Source organism: Rhinolophus ferrumequinum, chromosome 4 (genome assembly GCF_004115265.2).
Source record: "Rhinolophus ferrumequinum isolate MPI-CBG mRhiFer1 chromosome 4, mRhiFer1_v1.p, whole genome shotgun sequence".
NCBI lineage: Eukaryota > Metazoa > Chordata > Mammalia > Chiroptera > Rhinolophidae > Rhinolophus > Rhinolophus ferrumequinum.
This window is the reverse complement of record NC_046287.1, coordinates 8,999,295-9,026,085: the sequence shown is the minus strand read 5'-3', so window position 1 is coordinate 9,026,085 and position 26,791 is coordinate 8,999,295. Positions and strand designations below refer to the sequence as shown.

The window sequence follows — 26,791 nt, the reverse complement described above, 5'->3', positions numbered from 1 at the left end:
CTTACTTAATACTCTTCCAGATTCTCTTCTTCCTTCAAGATACCCTTTATCTCATACCTGTCCTAACACGATGGTTAAGAGTTTGGCCAAGGACTCGATTCCAATGCAGGTGCTGTCACCTTACAGGGGTGTTTCTGGGCCACACTCATTCCTTCATTCAACCTCTGAGATGCCTCTGGATAAAGGCTTTCTAGTTCATAAAATGAGGATAACAAAAATGTCGTACTGTACAGGGTTATTGTGAGGACCAAAGGGGAAAATGCATTTCATCTGCAGGACCTGGGCCAAGGTCAGAGGCAGCAACATCAGCTCACAGACAAACCACACACCCATCAGGAGATCAGCCTCCTGTGAGTGGATGTGCATGCGTTTTGCCAGGTTTTGCTATCAGTGTTGTGTTGGCTTTGTAAAAACGAATTTGGTCACTTCTCTCTCTGAACTGAAAACTGTTTAAATGATTCATTACAATTTAAAATAACTTGCCCATGAAACTCTTCAGGCCTGCCAGATTTATACATGTGGGGATTGTTCCCTGGCAGTTTCCTATTTTTATTTTGTTGTTGTTGTTACTAGTGCATTTTCATTTTAAACAAAATATCAAATATCGATTGCTACCATTCCAAAATTTAACAAATGCTTTAATGCAGTAGCCCAAACGATATATCAAATCCCCATACAGTTCTGCATCTCTAATAGAAATATAAATGAACAAATCAAGAACTGTCAAGAAAATTAATGAGAAAATAAACAGCTAATAAGACAAATTATCCACTAATAGATACCCTCAAAGAATGTTATTAAATAAGAATTGGAATCCAAATAACTTCAGTAAAGAAACTATGCTATTTTGAACAATGCTCTGGGTGCCGTTGTAACCCTGCCCCAGGAATGTTACAGAATCTAATATAGCAGTTCTTCTACTCAGCCAGCAATAAATGAGATAATATTCTACTACAGAAAATGGGAAGAATACTGGATCACAGGGTGCTCTGTGAGAATAGAGCTGTATGTGGAGAAGACTGTAAACCATATATATGTGTGTGTGTATACACACACACACACACACACACACACATATGAGCAACAGCTAAAAATGTTTTGTTTTCTTCTGTTGGCTCCAGAAGAGACAGTGTTTCTGAAGAAGCCTAGCCTCTCTTGCACAGCACCATGAAAAATAGGAAGGTCTAAGTGAAATGGTCTTCTCTCCAGACTTCCCCAAGATAATGTCTGAAATTCCATTGTAAACCCCTGAGGAGTTGATTTAGCTAAATCTAATCCCAGTTTAGGTCTTTCATGACAACTGGCCTCGTTTAGTCTTTGCCCAGATTTTTCTTCTTTCAGCCAGGATAAATTACAACTTGGCCATAAATTTCAAAAAGTAAAATAATCACTGAAAACAATCTTACTTTTGTTATTAGAGTACCTACTTTAAAAGTTTAATGTATTGGTGGGTGTTTTGTGTGTGTCTAAGTGTAAACAGAATTAGTTATGAGGTAAAAAAAAAAAAATAGTAGATATTTGGGAAGTAAATTCTAACCAGGTTTCAATGTTTGCTCACACACTGACGAGGTCACACCATAGCAGTCACTATCAGATTGACAAATGTTTTTAAACATGCAGATTCTATATATAAAGTTTTAAGTAAAAATCATAATTAAAGAGGAAACTGCTACTTCTGAAAGATGAACTTGGACAAGAATCTTATGTATGTACAAATCATAGGATGAAATGAGGCAAGGCATTCCTGCATATAGGCAATTTAGCTACAACAAAGCCTTTCCCCAAAATGGAAAAGTCATACTAGCTAGCTGATCACAGACAAGGACAGAAATTAGAGTCACTCCAAAAAAACCAAACAACTCTAAGTCAAACAAAAAACATGTTATAATTGTAAAGCAGAGTGCTCCCCCACAGAATCAAACTGCCAGATTTTTAAAATCCTGAGTGACAAGTTTTTTGGCTTATTCTAGAACCAAGCCAGTCCACATTCTCAAATATTGAAGAAAAAAATAAGAAAACATTAGGAAAAAAAGCTGAATGAATTTGTCTAACTGGTATCCAATTCATAAAATTTGCCTTCATGTCCTCGCTGTCCAAAACAATTTAGTAATACAGAGGATAGTAGAACACAAAACATTTTTAATGCTATTTTTTTTATTTTTTTTATTTAACTCACGTCATTAACACAGTAACTGCCACATTTATTGACTACTTCCTTTGTACTGGGCTCTAGCTGAAGCTTTACATAAACACTTAATGCTCAGAACCTTAGGAGGTAATTCTATCATTTTTGGTGGAGGAAATCAAAGCTCAGTGAAATTTAAAAACTCATCGAATTCACAAAGCTCGTGCCTGGTTCCCCAACTGACACCTGAGCCACATCACACAGACTCTTATTTGACAAGAAATATCCATTTTCTGAATTCAATTATTATGTTGAAGTTGTAGACAGTTTATCTGGATATGCACACAAATCAATCACTTTTTTAAAAAAACCACTTCCCAGGTTAATGTTTAATACCAAATTCTTTCTGAATGTGCTAATGTGTTGGGCGGGGCAGGGGGGGCGGAGTTACCAGTTACCTGAGCTTCCCAGAAACTGCCTTCCTAAATGGAAGTTTTTCCTAAATGTGGTCTGCTTTGGTATGGTGTTTTCTCCCCCTACCAGGAAATCAGGTGTAATGGGGAAAGTGCACAAGTCACAGAAATACATAATAAATATTTAACTCATCGCCTAACATATCATTTTTAGGAGAGGAAGATTCTCCTTCCCTGACTCCTCTCCCCTGGGCTTGCCTCAGACTTCAGCGCTCCCTGTCACGCTAGGTGGGGCAGATGAAACAGATACGCTCACAAATGTATTACCAGTCACTACATTATAATTCTTTCAACAACAAAAAAAGAATGGCCCTAATATTGAGAATTTGGGTTACTGTGTTTTAAGACGAGAGAAGCCTGTCTGTATGCTAACTCATCTAGCCTTAGGCTTATTAAGAGCCAGGCGTATTAGTGAGGGGTCACTTGTTAAATTCAGTCTAACTAACCATTAACAATCAGCTTTCTTCTTATTTCACTAAGTCAAAGGACAGCAATATTCTCTAAATAGTATTGAAGGTGACCCTGGCTTTAAAACAAATTAAAAAGGCCAGTAACACAGTAACATTATCTGTTTATAAAATCGTTTGTCCTTTATGTGTAATGTGTTAAGTGAAATGGAAAGGAGGCAAAAATTTTCAAGCCCATATAGCTAAACTGAGATGCAATCAAAGAGGTCCTAACTTCCGTACTTCTCTAGCAAGGCTGCTCTAGGTGACAGTACTTCCTGGGTGAACAGAGGTTGCTAATTCCATCCTCACAGAAAACTGACCAACACAAACCTCATTAAAGTAGCATTTTGGGGAAAGGATACAGAATGGATAAACACAAATATTGAGTCCTTTCTCTGAGCCTCACTTGACTCTTCTATAAAGTGAGAATGAAAGTACCTGTTCATAAGACTCCTGCAGAATCAAATAGGAAAATTCCCGTAAGGTACATAGCACGGTGAGTAGGACAAAATCCTCAGCAGACACCAGTTACTAGAATTCACCCCTGAATGTTTCTGGAGCTCTTCTAGTCTGTGTCCTACCCTACGTAATGAGCTCATCCATATTGTTTTTTAAGACGCTGTCCTGCGCCTCTGTGTGATGGCTAGGGGACACAAAAGGAAGACTTTGCAAAAGAGTATTAGTAAGTTTCTACTTCTCCCCTCACAAGCTCCTCCTTCACAATAACCACTCGCTTCCTAGCTGCTGACAGGTGGCAGGAGATCAGCCAGGCCGAACACTAGGTCACAGGCAGGGGTGCCCCTTCACATAACGTGAAGACGGCCTCGGGCCTTACCCAAAGTCCGAGGTTTCCCAAAGGTAATCAGGCTGGCATTGGCGGCTCTGAGGCCTAACGCCTTTGATGAAGGCTTTTGCAGATCGACAGGGAAGAAACATGGGACCTCTGTATGTCAGTTTTACAGATGGCCAAACTTGTAAGGGATCTGATAAGCTTGATCTGCCAAGATTCAAAAACAGGGCAACAGAACAGGTAGCCTGGCCCGTTATCACCTGGAATTGCACATAAATAGCAGAGCATCCACCGTGGCCACGGACAGGTTAGCAGCGTCCTTCCAACTTCCTGTCCTCCACACCCTGGTGCTAAATAAGTTAGACATGGAACGGGTAACTCACTCCTTCTACTCTAACTGAGGTACACTTAACCCTGACCTAACAGGATTTTACCATTCCAGCTGAAAAATGGCAGCTTGCTGTGATCTACATTGTTCTGTATATTTTCTCAGTCTACAGAATACAACCTCATTCTCAAGATACAACAATGTCAAACTCCTATCTGAATGAGTCTCCCAACAGATAGGAAAACTCTTATCTGGAGGTTAACTTTTCTCTGATTTTTCTTTTTTTGGAAAAACGATTTAAATCTACAACAGAGTAGACAGAAAAATAAAAGCATCCAACCTACCAAACAGATTTAATAAATGTGATCACTGTCATTTAATGGATTTTACTTAAAATTTCAGTGATAATTTTTTTAAGTTATTTTGAGGTGATTTTCACTAGCACATACAATAGAACATTTTAAAATACGTATTCGAAATAGACTCCATGAATATTTGCTTCCGGTAGTGGAACTGTGGTGACCTGGCCACACTGCCCACCACTAAGTGAGAATGTGGACAAATCGGTCCCAGAAACAGGCCTACTGTCGTCAAGAGAGCTGTGGGTATGACGTCAGCGCCCATCACCCGAAGGTCTTCTGCTCTGATCAGGGCCGTAACTGAGCACATATATCCCACAACATTTTAACAACAGAAGTAAGAGGAAGAAGAAAAATCTTTAAGAAGACCCAACCAACAAATGTAATATAAATGGTGTTAAATGTTTGGGAAGCATTAAGAGGGGAGGAGACACTCCTTTTCTTCAAGCAGGTGAGCACTGATCTGGGGAAATTTGTAATGTGTATGTGAAAATTTAATGTGGCAAATGTATGACACTCACAAGTGATCCAGGGCCAGCAGATCAAGTGGTTAATTCCTGAAGTGATGATTTTAGGATAAGTTCCTGGAATAAGTAGGTTTTGTCCTAAGATCTTGAAAGATGATTACAACTTAAACAGGTAACAGGTATGAATGTGGGAGATCAAACAGTGGAGAAGCGGGAAAGTATTTGGGAAAATTATACAGTAGGCTGGTAAAATTAAGATGGTACAAAACAGAAAAGCGCGCGCGCCAGTCACACTAGGAGCAGTTTTGAAGCAGAAGGTAAGGGGTATGGATTGACTATATAGTCAAGAGAAAGCCATCAAAGCTTCGGGTGCACGCCGCTCGACTGAACACTTCCTCTTCTTCACCACATAAGCTGGATCCGGTTCAAATGCAACTTCCAGGGTGAAGCTTTCCCAAAGTTGCGATACAATCAAAGCCTCCCTTCTCTGTGTCCACAGCACTCTGGGCTTTCCTCTGTCACACTGAGTAGTGATTCCCAGACAGAGTGTGAGAATTACTGGGCAACTTGTTAAAAAGACAACAAGGCAGTTGACCCATTAGCCTCTAGGAATCAGCTGTCAGAGCAAGCCAACTTCACCCTAAGGAGGGCGGTCATAAGAACACCTTCTTATCTTGTGATGGGATTCTATGCATATATTTGTTTCTCTTTCCCAAGCATATCATCAAGCTTCTCTCTAGTGAGCTAAGTCTGTTAAGCTTAAATAACTATGATTTGCTAAGCTCTACTTTTAAAACCAATAACTGAAAAAAACATGATATATCAAAATTATAAATGATCCATCAAATGATGTAATATCAAAATTATAAAAAGCATTACACTACCAACTGTTTTCATTAAATTAAATTCTGGAATATTTGAGCATATAGTCAAGATTCCTTCTCTCTAGAAACTTGCATCCACAGCCTTTCTTCTTATTCTCAAACATTCACCAGGCAAACACACTTGTGTAATTAAGCAGGTCAAACTGAGGCACCTGCACGTAGGTGTTCAGTACGGCTGGCGCTGCTCTCCCACATATGTAAGTGCCTCTTTCAGCTACAAATATTCCCAGTTTGGAACAGACAGCAAAAACAGACTTTTAATGACTTGGCAGCACCAACAACGCTGATATTTCTTTTCCAACCCCTGCTCATCCCTGCCCAAAGGAGTTCTTCCAAGCAATTTTGAGAATATGAACAGATATAAGAGAAAATGATCGAGGTGGTGGTAACCAGACATGTATGGTGTCAGTTTCTTTAGAGAACTACATTTATAACCACAGACCATAACTGAAAACAGGAAATATATTCTAATCTGATGCCTTCGAACAGTGATTTTATAGGAATCTGCTGATCAAATACAGAATCATAAAGTAGAATAAAAGACATAAATACTTTTAAAGTTTGAAATATTTTTAAACTCCCAACAGAGTTTTTATGTAACTTAACAAGCTATTTCTAAAATTCATTCAGAACTCTACCCACTCCCCCAATTTTTCTGTGGGGAGGGCATCTTATCAGATGTCAAACCTATAAAGTGATACTTATATTGAAAGAATAAAAAAACAGTTGAATGAAATAGAATATACTAGTAAGTTCAAAACCGAAGTCTGTACATATGGTAATTCATAATAAAGGTGGCAGTCTTAGTGTGAAAATCGTAAAACATTCAAAAAATGGTGAAGGACCAACATCCCCATTTGCGGGAGAAGAGTCGTCAGTTCCCCATACCTCATAGTCTATAAAAATAGATTTCATCTGAACTGAGGAGTTAAACATATAAAACATACTAGAAGAAAATATAAAGAGAATGTTTAGTAATTTTAGGAGTGAGGAAAGCTTAGCAGAAACAAACAAAAAACCAAAGTAAATTTTATGACATAAATATTTAAAATTTCTTTAGGGCAAAAGATATAAAGATATTGTTAAATGATTGTATCAGACAGGGACAAAATATCTGCCTCATGTCACAAAACGACAGTTAACTATTAACTGTACAATTAATTAGTTAGAAGATAATGAATGATACTGATGTAATAGCCATAACATATAAAGAAGTCCTACTGGGCAAAAGGATATTAATAAGTGATTTGAAGGAAATTCAAATGAAAATTAGACAAAAATTAAACAATTTAACAACCTCATTGCTAACCATCAAGGAAATACAAATTAAAATAGTGAAATGTAATTTTCACCAAAAAAGACCAAAAAGGAAAAATAAGATATCTGTTAGTGATCGTTTAGAAAATACACTATTGGTGGCAGTAGAAAATGATACAGCCTTTTTGAAGAATGCCTTGATAGTATGTTTATGCTTTTAGTAAACTCAGTACATCTATTTTTAGAAATCCTATAGAAATAATCATCTAAGTGTGCAAAAATACACTATTATATATAATTACACACATACAGATTCAGTAACAAAATGATGGAGCTCAGTGAGTATTAGCTTTGTGCCAAACATGGTCCTAAGAGCTTTATATATCTCAACTCATTTAATTCTCACAACCCTACAAGATTGGGTCTGTTATTATCATCTTTACTTTGTAGACAAGAAAACCAAGGCACAGAGAGGGTAAGTAACATGCTCAAATTCACAGAGTTCACGTGAAGTGAGGATTCAAACCCAGGTGTTGTGACTCCAATATCTGAGTTCTTAACCACACCCAAGCTAGGATGTTTACTGCAATGATGTTTATAATAGCCAAATACTGTTAATAGACAATTGTCCATGATCAGAGACCAGTAAAATAAATAATGGTCCAGCCTTCATGTGAAAAAATAAATGATACATAAGCGTAAACAAACAAGTCACCAAAATGGTTTGGCATACTTTCATTTGTATCTTAAAAACAAACACTGTACGTAGGTTTTGTATCGTTCTTCTGTTTAGGCTTTTGTCTAAAAAAAATTAAACATCAATCGTCAATAATGGTATCTTTGGGGGAAGAACAGGATTAAAGAGTGAGGGGGAAGAGAGACTTTCACCATTTATTTTACGTATTTTTATATTAGGGGACTTCCTTTTATAATTGGATGTCACTACTTTAAAATTAAAAACATTTAACGAGCAAACAAACCAGGAAGCAGAAGCACAGGTTGGGTAAGATGCTAGTAAGGCGGACGCTGCTGGATCTGTGAATCCCTGTCAATCAGTGAAGTTTGCTATGATTGTGGACACAGAATGAAGAACTGCAAACCCCACCACTTGTTTCAAACACTTTGACACTGATTATAATACAGTAAGACAAGCATATATCATTTCAAGAGTATTCAACATCATTCGTGAGAGTCAAACGGCTTGAGTACAGATTGCAGCCCCACTATTTACTAGCTGTCTGGTTTTAGGCAAGTCACTTAACCTCGCTATGTCTCAATTTCCTCACTGTAATACAGGGATAATAATACTTGCCTCATATGTTTAATATTTGTAAAGTCCTTATAATAATACGTGCACGAAACGTACCTTCCTTTTGTTAGATAAAAATGAGTAATTTAAGGAAATACACACACGTGCTTTCTGATGTTATGCTAAGAGCACCACCTCCCTACCCCAGGACGGTAGTAACCTTCCCAAGTAAACGAACCACAGCATACGCAGTAAGGGTAAGTATTGTTTTACAGAATTTCCTGTAAGGCTACGTGGATGCACACACGATGCTACCCATAATGCAAAACGTGCCCCTCCTGGTCAGAAGTGTGTCGCGACCACTGCGCGGGCGCACGCCAGGGAGTGGCTTAGAGCTCTGTCCTCTGCAGCCACATCCCGAGAACAGATCTCACCACATCAAACCTGGGACCTCTCGTCTAAAAGGGCTGCACAGCCAACACACTGTTTTCAAACCTTAACATACACAGAAACATCCTGCTTTAACACAAATTCAAAACACTTACTCCTCCTAAAATAGCTTTTCTATGGTCTCTGGATTCGATTCATATAAGTATTAACATATTTTTAATTGGGACCATGCAATCCTCTCCCTCAAACTTTTTTCCTCCCTACCCAAAGCTCATGTTGATTTAGAATACAAGAAAGACACATTACAATTGACCTATTAAAGTTAGGTATTTGAAATTAGGATTATCTCAGTGTATAAATGAACTTTATGGGGTTTATTTTAAACCTACCAGTCTTCAAAATATTTTCCCCAGTCTAACAATCATTTCTCCTGCATCACATCTCACATTCCCATATAACCTGTTTAAAAAGGAAGCAAATGATCAAGTCCCAAAAACCTCTAGCCCTCCCCCAACAAAGGCTAGAATTAACAGATCCTTTTCTCAGCATCTCTTGGATCTTTCTGACATTCTAGAAACAGTTCATTTGCACATCTTGTATTCATTCAATGAAAGCCAATTTAGAAATTCTTCAGTTCAATCCCCTCATTCAAAAGATGCCGAAACCTAGATGTAGAGAAGTAAAGTAACTTCCTCAGTCACATGCTTGGACTGAAATGATGCATGACTACCGGACTACTCACAGCTTCTCATCTGCTTGAAAAAACAGCCCCGGATTATAAATATTAATTAACCACATACTTAAAACTATATTACTTCAAGCAACTATGACAATCACTTGTCCCATACACTAAAAGAAAATTTGTCTTGGTATTATATCCTCTAAAACTTTTCAAAGTACTCTGAAATAATTATTTAAGGTATTTAAATGTCATTTTACAGAAAAACAGGCTTCACGCCCAAAAGTATTACTTCCTTGTTAACACATCAAAGAGAAAGATAAGATTCTTTCTAAATGAATTAACAAGTACCTAAAACATAAGATCACAATTACATCTAAATTTTTGTATTAATAAAGTTTCTCCTACTATCTTTCAAAGAAATAATTGCTGCTACAAATGGAGAAATCTAGTAATAAAATTATTAAAATCCAATTCTTTCTGGGTCTCATACCTGTTGTTCATCCTCCATGACGTTACTAGCAAATTCAAATACTAGGTCGTTCTGTTGGACAACAGCAGCCATAATAAAGCATTCCCCTTAGATCCACATGAGAAAAACTCCAAACAGGTTCAAGTATCAGGCAGAAGAATCCAGTGACAAGTCGGGTAAAAATCCCTTAGCCAAGTCTGTGAAGTTACTGTGTACCCAGGTTTTCTTTAGGGAAGGTGCTTCAAATTTTCTTGGCTCACTGATAATTCTATTCAAACTGAGGCAATTTTTCCGAAATGTTTCTTCTCTAGGACTTCTTGGCCTGAAAAACAAAAGCTTAAGTTAGTTACGAAAAAGCAATCATACCCATTTAGAATAAAACAACTGATACCAAGGGCACTGTCTCCAATCAACATGGTTAATGAACACAGGCTTTTTTTCTCCCCAAGTTATAAATTTTCTTTGAAGATTTCATTCCGGCTAAGATAAAATCACCTCTCATTGCCGAAAATGAAGCCATTCCCGACCCCCCCACCTCCACCCCCAGTTAAAGTGCCCTAAAATACCGTTAAAGTACCAAATATTAAAAAATATACATATATCCACCCAGCAGTAATGAAGTTTACAGTTGCAATAAAGGACATAAGAACAATTTTCTTCTCTCCACTAACCCAGCAAACCACATACATAGCAAAAGCATCTCCGTGAGAGATTTTGTCGTGTATATTTTTGCCTCAACAGAAACATTCAGACAGTATCCCTGTTAGGCCTAGTATACATAAGGATTTAAAATCTGTCTAAAATACTTAAAGTTTAGTAAGTACTATTTTAAGAGCTTTTAAAAATAAGCAGAAATTAAAGCCCACTCTTTCTACTCTTTACAAACTTTTCTGATAAGCAGAAGGCTTTACCACGCGTAAGCCTGTCTTCAGTAGCTTCGTTTTTAATGCACTGAAATGTATCCTTATCTCTAGCACAGGCCTGCGAGCAACAGGAAGGAAACAGCACTTGACCACGTCATGGCAAATTAGAACATGCAAAGAACTGCACTTTACAACAGGAGAAAAACAGAAGCGCAACTTAAGAGTGAAAACAATTTCACAGTGGAGGGAGAAATGCTTAAGAAGTACTTCCCAAAGATGTATGCCTTTAAAAACAAAAACAAACAAAAAAAAAAAACCTGCCACTACTAACAAAAGGAAAAATTTAATTTAAAAGTTTATCTTAATTTTATTAAATATTGCATCACATGGTTACGGTCATAAATGTGAATGAAAAGAAAAAGATATAAAAATAATCACAAATAGCATCTAGTTCTTTCAAACAGCATTTACAATTTAATTGTAAAGAGAGCTCAGGAATGAAGCTGGGCTGGTAAGCGAGTTTCCCTGAAACGTTAAATCCAGCTCCTATGTGCTAGCCAAATCATCTACTCAGTGTTTTAATTTCAGTAAAGACAATTAAGTCCCTATATATTCTGGCCTCCATGAGTCATCGTGGATGACCGATTTCCCTAACTGGAAATCAAAATAAAGTAAGGGCTAATAATTCAGTTCAAGTGATATTTCTACTCACTGAATTCCAACCCAGCTGTTTCCCACACTCATCCATCCACCCCACCCGGCTCAAGCATAATGCATTAACAACTCCAACACTGGGTATTTTTAGCACATTTTGGGTAGATTTTGAGTAATGTACCGTATCTAGAGGGAAAGAAAAAAGTGCTTTGACCTAAATTGATCATAGACAGACATGTAAATGTAAGACACACATATGACCTTGAACATCGTTATCATCTTTTCCTTTAAATTATCACCCGACCCAATTCTTCTGTGCTGGGTTTGCCTTCCTGTGGTCCTCCACACAACTACAGTCAGTCCTGCCTCCCTCATCAACTCCTGTTATTCCCATTCCGGGAATACCTCTCCTACCTCTGAGCATCCGTTCACCCCTTTTCCATTCTTCAATCCTCAACTCAAACACCCTTTCTTTCATAAAGGCTCCCAACCGCTCTGCCTTGACCTATATGAACCTACACACATACGGATGGACCACACCACAAAATGGGCACTCACCGTACACTGTCTCGCATCTGAAAATTATGTCCCCCTAATACAACTGGATAAATGTTTGAGTGCCTATTATTCGCAAAGCAATGCGCCAGGCACAGAAATAATTAGAGCAAAGCCTCTCAGTTAAGTAACCATTGTCTGAAATTCCTGCTGCACCTCCCAAACCTGTGTGCTCACAGTAATAATGAATGAGAATTATATGAATGACAGATATTGTTTTAAAAATCTATCATTAGATATTTCAGCTATGTCTACACACATGCTTTATAGAGAATGACTGGTACTTTTTTTGTTTTAGAGAATTTTATAAGAATTTATGTGAGCCACACTGAAGACATAGGCCAGGGGGCAAGATCTCAAATCTGCAGAAGTACTCTGACTGCAGTACTTATCATAGTGAGGAAACCATTATCCTGAACTTGGAAAACCACAGTAAGAAAGTACAATCAGAATCAAGGGATGTCTCCTGATACAAAAGTTTCTCTGTAAAAGGTTAAATTCAAAAAAAACTATTTCAAAATCCGATTGTTCGCAAATACAAAGTGACATTGTACCAATGACCAACGTGAATACATCTATGGAAAGTTAAGTTTCACTTTCTTTTCCACTGCAATCACGGACCTTTTCTTACTAGTAGTTCCACATTGCTATTAATATTATGCTTTAACAAATGTAATTTTCTTAATCTCAAAAATAAGGAGAGGCAATTAATGTGCTCAGACCTTACAGGACACACTAATAATGAGCAGCAATAAATAAACCCAAACTGCAATGACTGCCCATTTCATGAAGCCATTTGTTACCACTGAAAGACACCCCCTTACTCTGGTGGGTAGCTTTTGTTCATTTCTACAGAGAAATTCCTAACTGAAAATGTGTCAGTAAAGAAAAGCTCTTATTTTATTGGCTTCATTAGGCTTCTGACCGTCTGTCTTGTCTCACTCTTTCCCCTTTTTGCTCTTTCTCTTCTGAGGAGTTATACAACCCATGGCACCAAGGTTGTTGCTGGGAAGGAATTGTCTGATTCCGGATCCAGCGGTACCACCTATACATACAAGAGGTACCTAAATAACAAAGCCCCATGTATTAAAAGTTTTCAGTGATAGATGAGACTGAACATCTAGATCAAGTTCAATTTTTTCATGAGTTAATTGAGTCTCTGTGTCCAAGGTCTCACAGTCTGCAAGCAAAACATCCATAACCAGCATCCATCTCCTAAATCAGGACTTGTTCATGAGTAATGTACAGCCTGGCCTCCAAACCTACCCAAATCTGTTATGCTGTCATAGTTTAGAACAGAGATTTCTAAGCAAATACATACATCAACTCGGGGAAAAAATAAATCTCCATCTGTAGTTCAGCTCCTGCTCTCCAAGTCCACTCACTGAACTATTAGCTAAGTCCATCTTGGTGCCTCTCAAAGGGAATGTGCCCAAAACATGTCCGGAACGGAACTTACCATTTTATTCCTCAAAACTGCTGCAGTGTGGAAAAATATGGGTACTCAGACTGAGGAGAGAAAAGGCTTCTGCTTTAACAAACTATAAGGTTTTATTAGCTATATATATTATATGCAGGAATACTGTGCTGTCTTAATAGTTTTCAAATATATTTCATTTTTAAAGTGTCACTTAGTCTTCAGAAAGAACAAGGAAAAAGATAAGTGAAAATTGTTCACTCAACACAAAGACATAAACAGTTAACTCACTTGCAGTTTTGAGAGGGCATCTAGTGGGCACCTACCAAATTATGAAATCTTCCCTCCCTGGCTCTTGCACCTTTCAGCTGGGCCAGGACCATATTCTTCCTCTTCAAGGAGACACGCCCGAGGAATGTCTCAGCAATACGCTTCCTAACTTCTTCTCACCCAAATAAGCTTCAGATTTAAGGGGAACTAGTAAAGCAAACAAAACAAGAACACAGGCCCTGGAGTCAGACCACTAGGGTTTGAACTTTCTGCACTGTGACCTTAGACAAGTAATTTCCTTAGTGTCAGCCCCTTCTTTTTGCACAATAGGTGTAAGCCACAGTTTCCTCATTCTGTAAAATGGGTATAATAAATAACACCAAAATCTCGGATTGTTGTGAAGATGAGGTGCAAAATGCATGTGCAGAATGCCTGGCACATAAATTTTACTCAATAAGCATCAGCTTCATTACAGTCTAAGTATAGCGCCAGAGATATGTCACAGGTGCATGCCAGGTAACTAATGATTCCTTAAGCCTCATCTCCACACTCCTTGGGAGTCTCCTTCACCACAGCTATTTGCCAGACGCCAACAAAGAACACCGGAACCCATTAGCAGCAAAAGTATAATTCTATTCCAGTGCCAAAAAATCTGACAACGGTTTGATAAATCCAGTTGCTTCACCCTGTCTGGCAAGCTTCTCTTAACACAGAGCTCCATGATGCCTCGCTCCGCACAAAATGAATTTACTGGTTGTAAACACAAAACCCTCAGCCATAGTACTGGCTACTACAACCAATTTAAGCGCTTAATTTCTGTTTAATTTACTATAAAAGATTTCAGGTATAAAAACATTATAGTCAAAATCAGTTTTTAATACTTCTCACAGTTGCTTTCTTAATCCCTCATTGCATACAAATTTAAGTTTCCTTCAAAAGGGTTTTAAACACAGGGTCTAAAAACCCATTGATTCATAACAATATTTAAAAAAAAAATCACTGCTACCCTTTGGAAGATAATAGGCCACCAACTCCAAGAGAGGCCCAGCTGCCCAGCCCAGATCTATACTCAGGCCCCTATGTCTACATTAATGGAATTTCATTAGTACTTTTCTTTAGCAGAATACCTGGAAATGTAAGAAATCCCTTACACAAATGTAGCAAAGGTCTCGCCACTATTTCATGCAACCTCCTGATGCCTGTTAAATCATTTTTAATCATATTTTTACCTGGAACAACTGAAGCAGACATGTTTGTAGATTTTTCTATTATTGCTTTAAATCTTAAAGTTTTACTATTATTGTTCTCTCCCCAAGCTCTAGCATATCATACCATCTTGCTTTACATCTTCACTTAGCCTAAGAAGTGAAAAGAAAACTTTTAAAATATTTTTTTTATTTTTCAATTTGTTGACATACAATATTGTATTAGTTTCAGGTATCCAACATAGTGATTAGACATTTATATAACTTATGAAGTGATCACCCCAATAAGTCTAGTACCCATCTGATACCATACAGTTATTACAACATTATTGACTATATTCCCTATGCTGTACTTTACATCCCCATGACTATTTTGTAACTACCAGTTTGTACTTTCTTTTTTTTTAATTTATTGGGGTGACAACTGTTAGTAAAATTACATAGATTTCAGGTGTACAATTCTGTATCACATCATCTATAAATTACATTGTGTGTTCACCACCCAGAGTCAGTTCTCCTTCCATCACCACCAGTTTGTACTTTTTAATCCCTTCACTTTTTTCACCCAGCCTCTCAAACCCCCTCACATTTGGCAACCATCAAAATGTTCTATGAGTTTGTCTTATCTGTTTATTTATTTTGTTTTTTTTTTTAGATTCCACATATAAGTATTGGAATTTGTGGTTATTTGTCTTTCTCTGTCTGACCTATTTCACTGAGCATAATACCCTCCAGGTCGATCTATGTTGTTGCAGATGGCAAGATTTCATTTTTTCTTACAGGTGAGGAATATTCCATTGTATACATGCACCACCTCTTCTTCATCCCTTCATCTATTGATAGACACTTAGGTTGCTTCCATATCTTGGCTACTGTAAATAACGCTGGAATGAACATATGGATGCATGTCTTTTTGAACTAGTGTTTTGGATTTCTTCAGATAAATACCCAGAAATGGTACTGCCAGGTCGAACAGGATACATTATTAAGCCTTTTAATAAAGCTACCACAACTAAATAACTCATTAAAATACTTTTTAAAAAAATTTAGCGACATTTTTCTTGCTAGTTATTTTTTAAATACAGTATTACTGTCACTTACATTGAAAACTGTGGATATGGACAAAATGATAACAAACCCACATGTAGTTACAGTTAACCAAATTTGAACCTCCCCCAAACAAGGGTAGTTAGTCTCTCAGTTCCTACTGAATAAGGAAACAAACAAAAAAAATGACACCAGTTGTAAAGTAAATCTCACTATACAGCCTTCTGTAATTCATGTACTCTATACACAAAAGAGAAGGGGAAAAAATACAAGCTAATGTCACAAGAGGAACAAATCATTCCCCACTGCATTCAGAGTTCTCATAACTTAATTGAAAAAGAAAACATTTCTATACTCCAACCTTTACATTATTTCAAATACTCAAGAAATTTAAGAAAAATTTTAAAATATATTCTTGGAATCCATATATTACCAGCAGTATCTTTTAAGTAGCTGTCCAGCTTTAGGCATCTTCATTGCAAGTGGGGGTGGAGGGAGGTAAGGGGATGTGAAGTATCTAGATCTTTTTCAAAAGCAGTTTTAATTTCGTTTGAATGAAGCACAAACTGACTTTTTTTGTTGTTGTTGTTAATAGGAAGTCTCAGAGTCAGGCTTCTGGTGACACAGAGTTGAAGCAGGCCTTTTGGAAACCTGAATAAGCTCACCTTAATTTCAACCATGTTAAGGTTAAAAAAAACCCACAAAATCAATATGATCAAGCCAAACGAAAGAGGCCAACTTCTCTCTATGCTTTCACCTTTTTGCTGACACTCAGATGAACAGTTCCAGGACTCGGAGGGCAGGCAGGCTGCAATAACTCAGTACCCAGACCTGAAATTCCAGTTCTTTCACATCGTTCTCCACTTTCCATCGTTGGCCACTTGGGTCTACCTGGTGTCAGATTACACTCTGGCAGCATTTATAGCACCTTGCAAAACAGCCAAACAGATCACATACCTAGACCTGTCCATACCTGTGGTCTCAAGATTAACCCTTTTCCTGAACATGTTCTGAAAACAGAGAATTTAAAACCAAAGAGAAATATCCAACAGTAATCAGATACTGCTTTAATTTTGGCCATGAAAAAAGTTTAACTTCTTTCTTCCTCAAAAAGACTGAAAGTGATAATTATCAAAATGTCATTAATTGGTGCTTTTTATTATGCAAATAAACTGAATGAAGAGATTTTCTTCTCCCCAGCACCCTAAATCTGAACTCTGACAAAAAACACACCTATCCAGGAAACACAAACATGCCAAAATGTGCTTATCAACAAAACCGGTTCGGGCAGTTACAAAATTTCTCTCTATAACAAACAAGAATCAACTTGCAAGGAAATTCTGTTTCATTTCTGTGGTCCTTTATTCCCCTTTTGAATATTTTTGTCTTCTTAGAAGACATGGTGTAATGGTTCCCCACTCTGAGAACAGAGCTGATTCTGCTCAGTAACAGTGTTTCACTCTTGCCTGGACTGAAGCGGAAAAGCTAGGGATATGCTGGAAAGTCCCCCAGGAGATTTTGCTACATGGCACGCCTCCCCCCTCCTCTAACTCCCACATTGCACAATACTCTTCTAGAAAAAACTGTATTTTGTCATAATAAGTTCCACTCTTAAGAGACATACCATCAGCTGAAAGCAAAATAGAATGCTTATGTAAATAGCTTAATGGCCATGGATTGCATTATTAGGCGACAGCAACCCACACACGTATTCAATTCAACCGATGGGTCCCTACTACTGAGTTTACCTGAAAATAAGACCTAGCCGGACAATCAGCACTAATGCGTCTGCCTTTTGGAGCAAAAAATTAATATAAGACCTGGTATTATATTATATTGTTATGTTATGTTATATTATATCATACCCGGTCTTATAGCAAAATAAGACCAGGTCTTATATTAAGTTTTGCTCCAAAGACGCATTAGAGCTGATTGTTCTCCTAGGTCTCATTTTCGGGGAAACACAGTACCTTTATTTACCCTAGTTCTCCTCCAGTGGTTCTTCACCCTGCAGGTAATGTAATTTACAAAAATGAAAATATGATCAACTTAACTTCTCTACTTAAACTAATCAGTGGCTTCTACTACATGTAGGAAGAACTTCCAATCCATTAACAGGCCTTCAGTGGCTCTTCACGAAGCAGCAAAAAAGTAGGAGAAAAACATGGTCAGTTTGTAAAACAGGATCTGAGGACGTGGACTGGAAGAGTGGATGGGAAGCTTCTATGGATCAAGCTTAAAAGTACACCCGTCGCCATGTCACTACTCTCCACAGGACTGGCCAGTCCCTCGTGGCCCTGCACCCCACCCCAGTGGTGCAGAAGCCCACGTCGGCCCTGCCCCTGCCCCCCTGAACCCTGTATGTCCCACCTTTTCCCAGATCCTGCCTGCACTCACGGCCACGTTCAATCCAGACCTCTCCGTGTATTCTTGGATAATCACATCTTTCAGAAGTGATCACAGAACCTCTTCTGAATCACAGGTGGACCCGATTTAAGGATATAAACACCAGAGAAGCAACGTATTTTCACTTTTTCCCAGGTCACCAACAAGGTTGATGGACTTGAAGATTCCTGTTCCCCAAATGTGAGAAGAACCCTGATGACCTACTGTTTTCACAGTGTACCCCTTCTTTCCTTTAAATTATAGAAAACTACTTTAAAGTTTTCAAACAATTTCTGGTACTTAATGTCAAGGTCCTTAAAACGGGATTCTTCCCCAAATCGTCTTCATGTCTGTCTGGCACTCACCTAACATTCTAAACTCAAGGCACCAAAAAACTAGAAGCAGCAAAACCACAAGATGAGAAATGAAAACGAGAAGTACGAAGCATGGGTTTAGTATTGGAATATATATACTAAAATACAGATGTAATATTTATAAATTATACATGTAACTTTATATTTTCCTACTGTACAAATCTTAGAAGCAAACTTTAAGTACTATTCATAAGTAATATGAAGATTTATAATGCACAATAGCTAAAATTTTAGGCCTTCCATTTTTCATAATGTAATTTCTCAATCAACTTTTAAATCATTTGAATCTATTTCAGTTGCTGCTAACTAAAAAGTGCTACAAGAACCCTTACAGAAAACAGTTTTATCATGCTTATTGGATGTATACCCAGAGCTAATCAAAAGATCCCACAGGATCCATTTTCAAAAGTAAGCCATGCTTCCACTCTGATTGACTTGGTGGTAAAAAGTTGATGAATATTTACTGAATTTTCCCTAAGCTCAGGACTATGATAAAAACAGAGAGATAGGACTGGCCAGTTGGCTCAGTTGGTTTGAGCGCTCGTAACACCCAGGTCACAGGTTGGATTCCCACATGGGCCAATGAGCTGCACCCTCCACAACTAGATTGAAAACGACTTGACTTGGAACTGGTGGGTCCTGGAAAAACACACTGTTACCCAATATTCTCCGATAAAAAAAAAAAAAAAAAACTAGAAATAATGTATGGCCTTGTTCCCTTGAGGCTTACAATCTAGTTCAGGAAACAAGACCAAGAGACAACTGATCACTAAAAGGTAGTATTTAATTAAATGCTAATAAAGCTGGTCAGTCTTGCAGCATTCCAGAAGAGATGGTCAAACGGGTTAAGGAAACACTTCATAGGCAACGAAGGACTGCATCTCAACCTTAAAGAAAGGTAGGATGTGGAGAGACTACAGGGAAAGAAAACGATGGCAGAATAGTGTGTGTGTGTGTGTGTGTGTGTGTGTGTGCACTGACACACAGAAAAGTACAGAGAATCAAAACTAACCAAAGTAAGTTTGGAGATAGTTAACAGAGTTGACAACGGCAAATAGAGAAAATGTAGTTAAATAAGTAAAGCAAAACCAAACTCTGGAGGTACTTGAAAGTCAGATGGAGGAACTTAGGCTTGATTTGGGAAGAAGTGGAAAAGATCCTGGAGGTTTTCAAATCAGGTTGCGAAAGTGTGGTCCCTATGGTTACAAAACCCATTGCAAGTCACACACGTGGGATCTGGTAATGACCATGACCATCAAGAATGATGAGGAAAGCTAAAGCAAACATTCCATAGCTTGATTGCTACACTGACAGCTTCCAGCCACCAGTGTAGATAGTGCCCTCCTTAAATTCTTCAGTAATTACTTACAATAGACATTCTCAACAATGGTTTTCATACTGCCCAGGGTGTGGGAAATTATTTAAAACAAACAAAAATCACTTAACTAATTTACTTCAAGTTTTTGTTTTTCACCTAAGGACTGGAAGAGGAGAGAAACAGGAAAATAAGATTTTCAAAAAGATATAACTGATTATCATATAACCTTTCATACAAATTATTCAATTGAACATCAAAACTGCCCTGTCCTTTTGGATACTAGTGAAACTCTGAAATATGTGAACTTGTTGCATCTATGGATAATTGTATCTGGTCATTTAGTATTAAAGATTTTGAAAAGATAATGCTGATTTACTCAATGAAGAAAGGTGTGATATCCGTGGCAGAGCCAAGTTTCTTAGACAATAGACTGCTAGCACCAACATTCAAGGAATCTTTCTTCCAGAGTGAGAGATGAAAACGTCCGGTTGCCCAATTAAGGCTGCTTTACGGCTGGCTCTGTATTAGACGTATTTTCTGCTTTATGGCTTTGCATCACTCTTGGAAAATTCAAGAATTCAAATTTGCCTTAATAACAGAAACTTACTAGATTTTAAAAAAACGTTTAGCATAAAGACACATCTAGGAATTGTACAATAGCACATAAGGTTCATTTACATTATCATGTTAGTAATACCTAATGTTTAATAAGTGCTTTACAATTTTCAAAGCAAAACATATATACTACTTTATTTAATTCTTAAACTTTTCTAATACCACTGGTGTTTTTATACAGATACGAAAAACCATGACACTTATCCTCAAGAAACTTAAGAAAGAGATAACAAGTTAGAGAATCAATATGTAGAAGAAAGTAATTGTTACCATTTCCGTGTGCCAGGCCTATGCTAAGAACTTCACTAATCTATCATTTAGTCTTCATATTGGTAATACCCACCTCGCTTTACATACACAAGGGTACAACGGAAAGAGCCAACCAAATAAGAGCAAGGACTGTATCACGGTCACCATCATACCCCCACGCCTTACACAGCCAGTCCATGACAAGTATGTGTCATACTCAAGGTGTTCAGAGAGTCTGGACATGTGTGTCTGACTGACTTCAGCTCATGCTCATTCAGCCATTCAGCCATTCAGCCAATTTCCGCTCAGTACCTCCAATATGCCACTCTCGGTGCAGGAATACAGCAGTGAACAAACAGACCCCAAGTTCTGGCGTCTTGGGGCTTTCTAATCCAGTACTCCTAATCAGAACATTATGTTCCCTTCCAAACATTCTGCACTAAAAATGTGGGACTGTCAGGCAATACAGGCTGAACAGAAACTTCCGCTGGTCTCCTTCCACATCTGTCTCCCACGGCCTCCCAACGCCCCACACCTGGACACAGAGGTGTGACCTCTCCTTCTCTAAGTAGAGGGTAAGAGTGGTAAGAGAAACGTTTTACTTTTCAGACAACCTGTAAGTACACAGGGAGAAGGGAGAGGAAAATCTCGCGGGGGCAACGGGGGTGGGAGGGGTGTCGATAAAGCTGAATCCAAAGGCAGACTTCTTCCAGGCAAAGCTGATTAACCTAGAGCCTAGAGGCAACTTCTATTTCACTTTAATTTTTAATTCAACTTGAAATGAATTGAAATTTAACAATAAAGTTCACTGAGATTAGAAAAAAGTATCCCCTTTACAAATACAAACACTTCAAGGAAGAAGAGAAAATTCTCCCTGCGTTGTCTTTTCCTATAGACTAGACGGCCTTCAGAGATCGTACCAGTACTATCTATATTCTTTTACTGATTTAACAAGCACTCACTGGGGACCTGTCTGCCAGACAGTGGTGTGTGAGGGAGAAGCACAGGAAAGCGACAAGTGGCTAAGCCAGTCTTTCCATGGGCAATCCGTCCATCAGGTGAGACAAACGCTAGTCACAGTCATGATATACATGATAAAGCAGAAGAGGATACAAAGCTTATTCGCCCGTGTTATTCCGTAACTATTTACTGTCTTCCATGTCGGAAGACTATAAACTACTAGAGGCAAGACGTCATTTTTTCCCCCGTATGTTCGTTATTAACATAATTTAAAAGAATATTAAGAGTATATACTGTGTTAAAAGTCAAATTAGGCCCCATGATCAAAGGACATTTACTGTTGTTAATAAAAAATATTTACTTACTGAAATTCTTGACCAAAATGGTAAAAGATTAGTGTTTTCCTATGTCTGTTTTAGGATTTTATAGAATTTTACACGATGTGCTCACTTGCCAGAACCAACTGGTGGGAGGCTAGGCTCCACTGGGGGTCATCAAAGTGACGCGCACACATGTATTTTCTGATTCAAACACAGAAATACACCAACACCGCCAACAACTGCGGTGCAAAAACTGGAAGCCTCACATGTAAAACAGCATTCAAAAACCCTATGAACTATTTTCCACATGTCTAGACTAAATCAGGTTTTAATAAACAAAAGAGCTACTTAGATGGTTCTTTTGAAACACTTTAAAAAAATGAAATTCATAAATTTTCCTTCAATCTTTAAAAAGCAGATTTGAATCCTTAGATTTGCCCTTTTTTATTTGGTAATTTAAATTTGGGTTTTAAAAATGGTATCCTATATCAATTTTCAGCTGGAAAAACTGCTAATACATGAACTTTTTAAACATACACCTAGAATAGGCAGGTCGAAACTAAAGTCCTACTTGCAAAAAAATCTTGCTATGTTGATAATAAGACTACAGTTTACAAGCCAAAAATCACTAAGATACGTAAGACTTAAGAGACAAGAAAATAACATAGGGAAAAGCAAGAAGTGGTAAAGGAAATCATTTCTTCCACTCAGTGGAGAAACCATAACTACAATGAAGATATAGACATTTCTCCAGATTAATCTAAAGACAAAACTAGATTTTTGATGCTCAGCAATCTAAGTCAGGTATTCTCAGCTCCATGTTTTAGGGGACCAATATACAATCACTTTTAATCAGGATAGAAACACTAATAATTTCACTAAGATACTTGATTTCTATAAATAGCAAAAACACATAGGGGGAGGGAAGGAGCAGGAGAGAAATCTTATAATGAAATTATCTTACAAATAAACCATAAAGTAATACTGTAGAAGAGCCACATTACAGTTCTTTAATCAGCTTGTTGATTTTAGAATGAAGAAATCCTGGCATGTGTTTAGTCGTCCCACAAGTATTTTAAAATCTATTATGTGTTAAGTACTGGGTATACAAAAATAAAGTAGTTCACTGCCTAAAGAAACAAAAAAGTATGTAAAAAGATAACTACAGAACAATGTAAATAAGTCAACCAAGTGATGAGGGAACAGAAACGAAGATATACCTGTGAGAGCCTGAGAAAATGTCTCAAGGAATTGACATGTGGGCCATTTCTTTAGGGATAACTAACATCTATTTGTTCAAAGTAGAGAGTATGTGTGTGGGGCGGGGGGAAAAGGGGGGTGAGAGGGAATATACCAAGGTAAACCTAAAAACTTAAATCAGCAAATAAGTGAAATAGCAATTTAATGAAAACAAACTTTTCCTTAAAAGGACACAGGATCTAGTATCAGAAGACTTGCATTCAAAACCCAGTTCTGCCATTTACTGTTTTCTTAAGTCAACCTCTATGACTTCCTTTCATCATCCTAAAGTTGTACCATAAAATGCTTTAAAAGTATTAAAGAATTTCGATACACAAAAATGCAAAAATAAATTAATGCTTAGAACACTAAAATTTCGAGATCAAAATATTGCCTTATCATTTCCTATTGAATGTATGCCATATATACAAACAGCCAATCTTTTGTGGCCTATAAAAATTTCTCAAATGTAAACCCATTGTGAACCATGTAAAAGTTCTATTTTCTATATAATTGTCATCTATACAATCCATAGAATACAAAACAAGCCTACAACATCCCCAGAATCAACGAGTAACAAAAGTTTAATGAAACCAGCTTTATACTTAACTGTCTCCCTAATGGGAAATTAAAGCAGCAACTGTACATCTGTGTCTCTGTTCCTCTCATCGTGGTTTAACTGACAGGAAGCAGAGAACAGATATGGCATACAAATGCCAAGTATTTCCTGCCTTCTCTGCTACATCTTTATGTCTTGTTTTATAAATAGTGCAATAGTTTGTGAAAATGTATCAAAATACGGTAGCAGTAACATAACACGAATGGTGAAAAGTGTTTATGAAAACAGAGCAAATAAGGTATTTTGAGGTTGGGATCTGAGTTCATTATGTACACACACTCATTATTATAGTTTAATGAAGAATTATTCTTAGTCAATACCTTCCAAATTAAGACCTGAAAACCACAATGACTGCGTTTAAAAAAAAAAAAAAGAAAAAATCAAATGCCTGAACAATAGAATTAACCCTGAAACTATTTTTTATCCAGCTGGTTAGAGAAATAACACTTGACCACCTAGATATATGACACCATCAAGCCCCTCCCCTTACCTCTTAAAAAAGATAAGTACCATTAAAAACAAGAAGAAAAAGCCTTCAAACAACTGACTCAAAACAAAGCAGTACAGATACCATGTTTCCCCGAAAATAAGACCTAGCCGGACAATCAGCTCTAACGCGTCTTTTGGAGCAAAAAGGGTCTTATATTAATTTTTGCTCCAAAAGACGCGTTAGAGCTGGTTGTCCAGTTAGGTCTTATTTTCAGGGAAACACGGTAGCTTGCCTTTTCAATCTTTGGTCATTTTTTACCAGGGCTACCTGTAAGCACTCTTCGGATGCGTGCCCTCCCCCACAACCAAACTATCCCTGCCGTTGCCCACTTCCCAAAACTTGGCTCACATTATTTATTCACTTATGTTCAACTATCAACTATACACAAACCAAATCAAACTCCATTCTCAAAAGATGAATAAGTCATGGGATGTAATGTACGGCATGGTGACTATAGTCAATAATGTTGTAATAAATATTGAAAAGTTACTGAGAGTAAATCTTAAAAGGTCTCATCATCACAAGAAAACAATTTTTGTAGCTTTGTATGGTGACAGATGGTAAGTAGACTTATTGGGATCATTTCCCAGCGTATACAAATATCGAATCATTAGGTTGTACATTTAAAACTAATATAATGTTACATGTCAATTGTACGTCAATAAAAAATAAAAGTAAATTTAAAATTTTTTAATTAAAAAAACTTTCAAGATGAATTCTTACTACTTTAAGTCATTTTTTAAAATGTATTTTTACTAGTTTCAGGTGTACATACTTGAAGTCATTTTAAGCAATCTTCCAAATTAATTACAATTAAAACAGAGGTGCTTGCTTTTCATCATGCCTAGCTGCCTCCCAAACTAATAATTCTTAAAAATCACTTCATCACTCATATGCATCAGATTTTATAAAAGCTTGGGAACAAAGCAGCCAGTCTCCATTCATCCTAGTCAATTCTTACTTAAAGCTATACACACACTATCACAGCTACAATTTCACCAGGCTTCAGTGCTATTATTTATTATTCCCGTCTAAGCCAATGTCCAAAATAACTCAGTATTTTAAGGCACGTGAGCCCATCTTCAGCGTCCTGCAACCTCTCTTTTTCATACAGAACATAATATACACTTAATAATCAGCTTTAAGCACGGCACCATGCAACTAAAGGAAGTAACATTTCTTAAGTAAGTAGCCTGGAAAACAATTTTATTTTTACCTAGTATTTTTCAATGGAAGCATCCAGTTCATTCATTCTTTTCAAGAGTGGAAGTTATTACTAGTGCCGTCGTCCTAGCATATCTTTCGTATACTTCTGCTCTTACATGGATATGTTACTTCCATTGTCTCAGCACGGTTAGAGAACCAGCACCTTCTCAACAATCAAACGTGCTAACAGTGGTGTGCAACTGTTTTATTCTTCCGGCCGATGGGTATGACACCTTCCTTTCCGTTTATTCCTAAAACAACAGGTTATAAATTATCCTCTAACAATACACAAATTTGTCTCTGATCCGCAGATCAAAGGATCAAATATAACGTCCAGTTTAGAAAGTTCAATCGAAGAACATTTTGAATAAAATGATTTACACAACAAATCTTGTTTCTAAATACAAACTGTTTCACACTGTCTCTCAAACTAAAACACACATATCGTTAATTCCAATAATTATTCTAATTTAAATCGAAAATCTTCCCAATATTTTTCCTTATGCTTTAATATGTAAGTATGCATGTTTTGTGTGGTATGTTTTTAACTTTATTGATACAGTATCAAGTTGTATATATTCTTCCAAGCATACTTTAACAAGTTTCTTTAAGACAAAATTTTGAATAAACGCAACAGTTGTTTGGAAAGGAAATAAACACTAAACATTCTCTAGAACTTAGTGCTTAGAAAAACAGTACTAAAGACAATGATTAGCCTTCCATTATAAGAAGAGAAATAGCTAAGATGCACAACGCAGCCTATTTCATCGATGCCTCTCACAAAAAATGTTCTGACTTCCTGCAGAACAGAGAAAGTCCACCTTAGGGATGCCACGTGTGAAGATCTTACTTAATAAGAGGCCTGGGGGCCTACAATCTCTAATTGGCCTAAAAGGAGCCGGCTCTACCCCCACCACTGACCCAGTGATGGTCCCATCAGCGTGAATATGTTCTAAATTGCCATAAGAAAATCTCTGTTATTTTAGAAACTCACTTCTTTAATTCACTCTGAAACGAAATAATACATACCAATTCAAACTTCTCACAATTAAGCAAAACACAATAGGAAAATGTAAATCAGAA

At 37.3% G+C, this 26,791-nt stretch overlaps 1 protein-coding gene across 7 annotated transcripts in view; it reads right to left on the bottom strand.

Moving 5' to 3' along the window:
• ELF1 (E74 like ETS transcription factor 1) overlaps window positions 1-26,791 on the bottom strand; it is a 97,280-nt gene that overhangs the window by 35,823 nt on the left and 34,666 nt on the right. For 4 of the 7 annotated variants that reach the window (XM_033104983.1, XM_033104987.1, XM_033104982.1 and 1 more), the window contains exon 2: window positions 9,944-10,244. In XM_033104983.1, the coding sequence (XP_032960874.1) occupies window positions 9,944-10,015 (72 nt within the window). In that variant the 5' untranslated portion in view covers window positions 10,016-10,244. Of the gene's footprint in view, window positions 1-9,943; window positions 10,245-10,609; window positions 10,731-10,833; window positions 10,926-13,737; window positions 13,860-26,791 lie in introns of those variants that run through there. The other 3 variants (XM_033104985.1, XM_033104984.1, XM_033104986.1) reach the window with 3 other exon arrangements.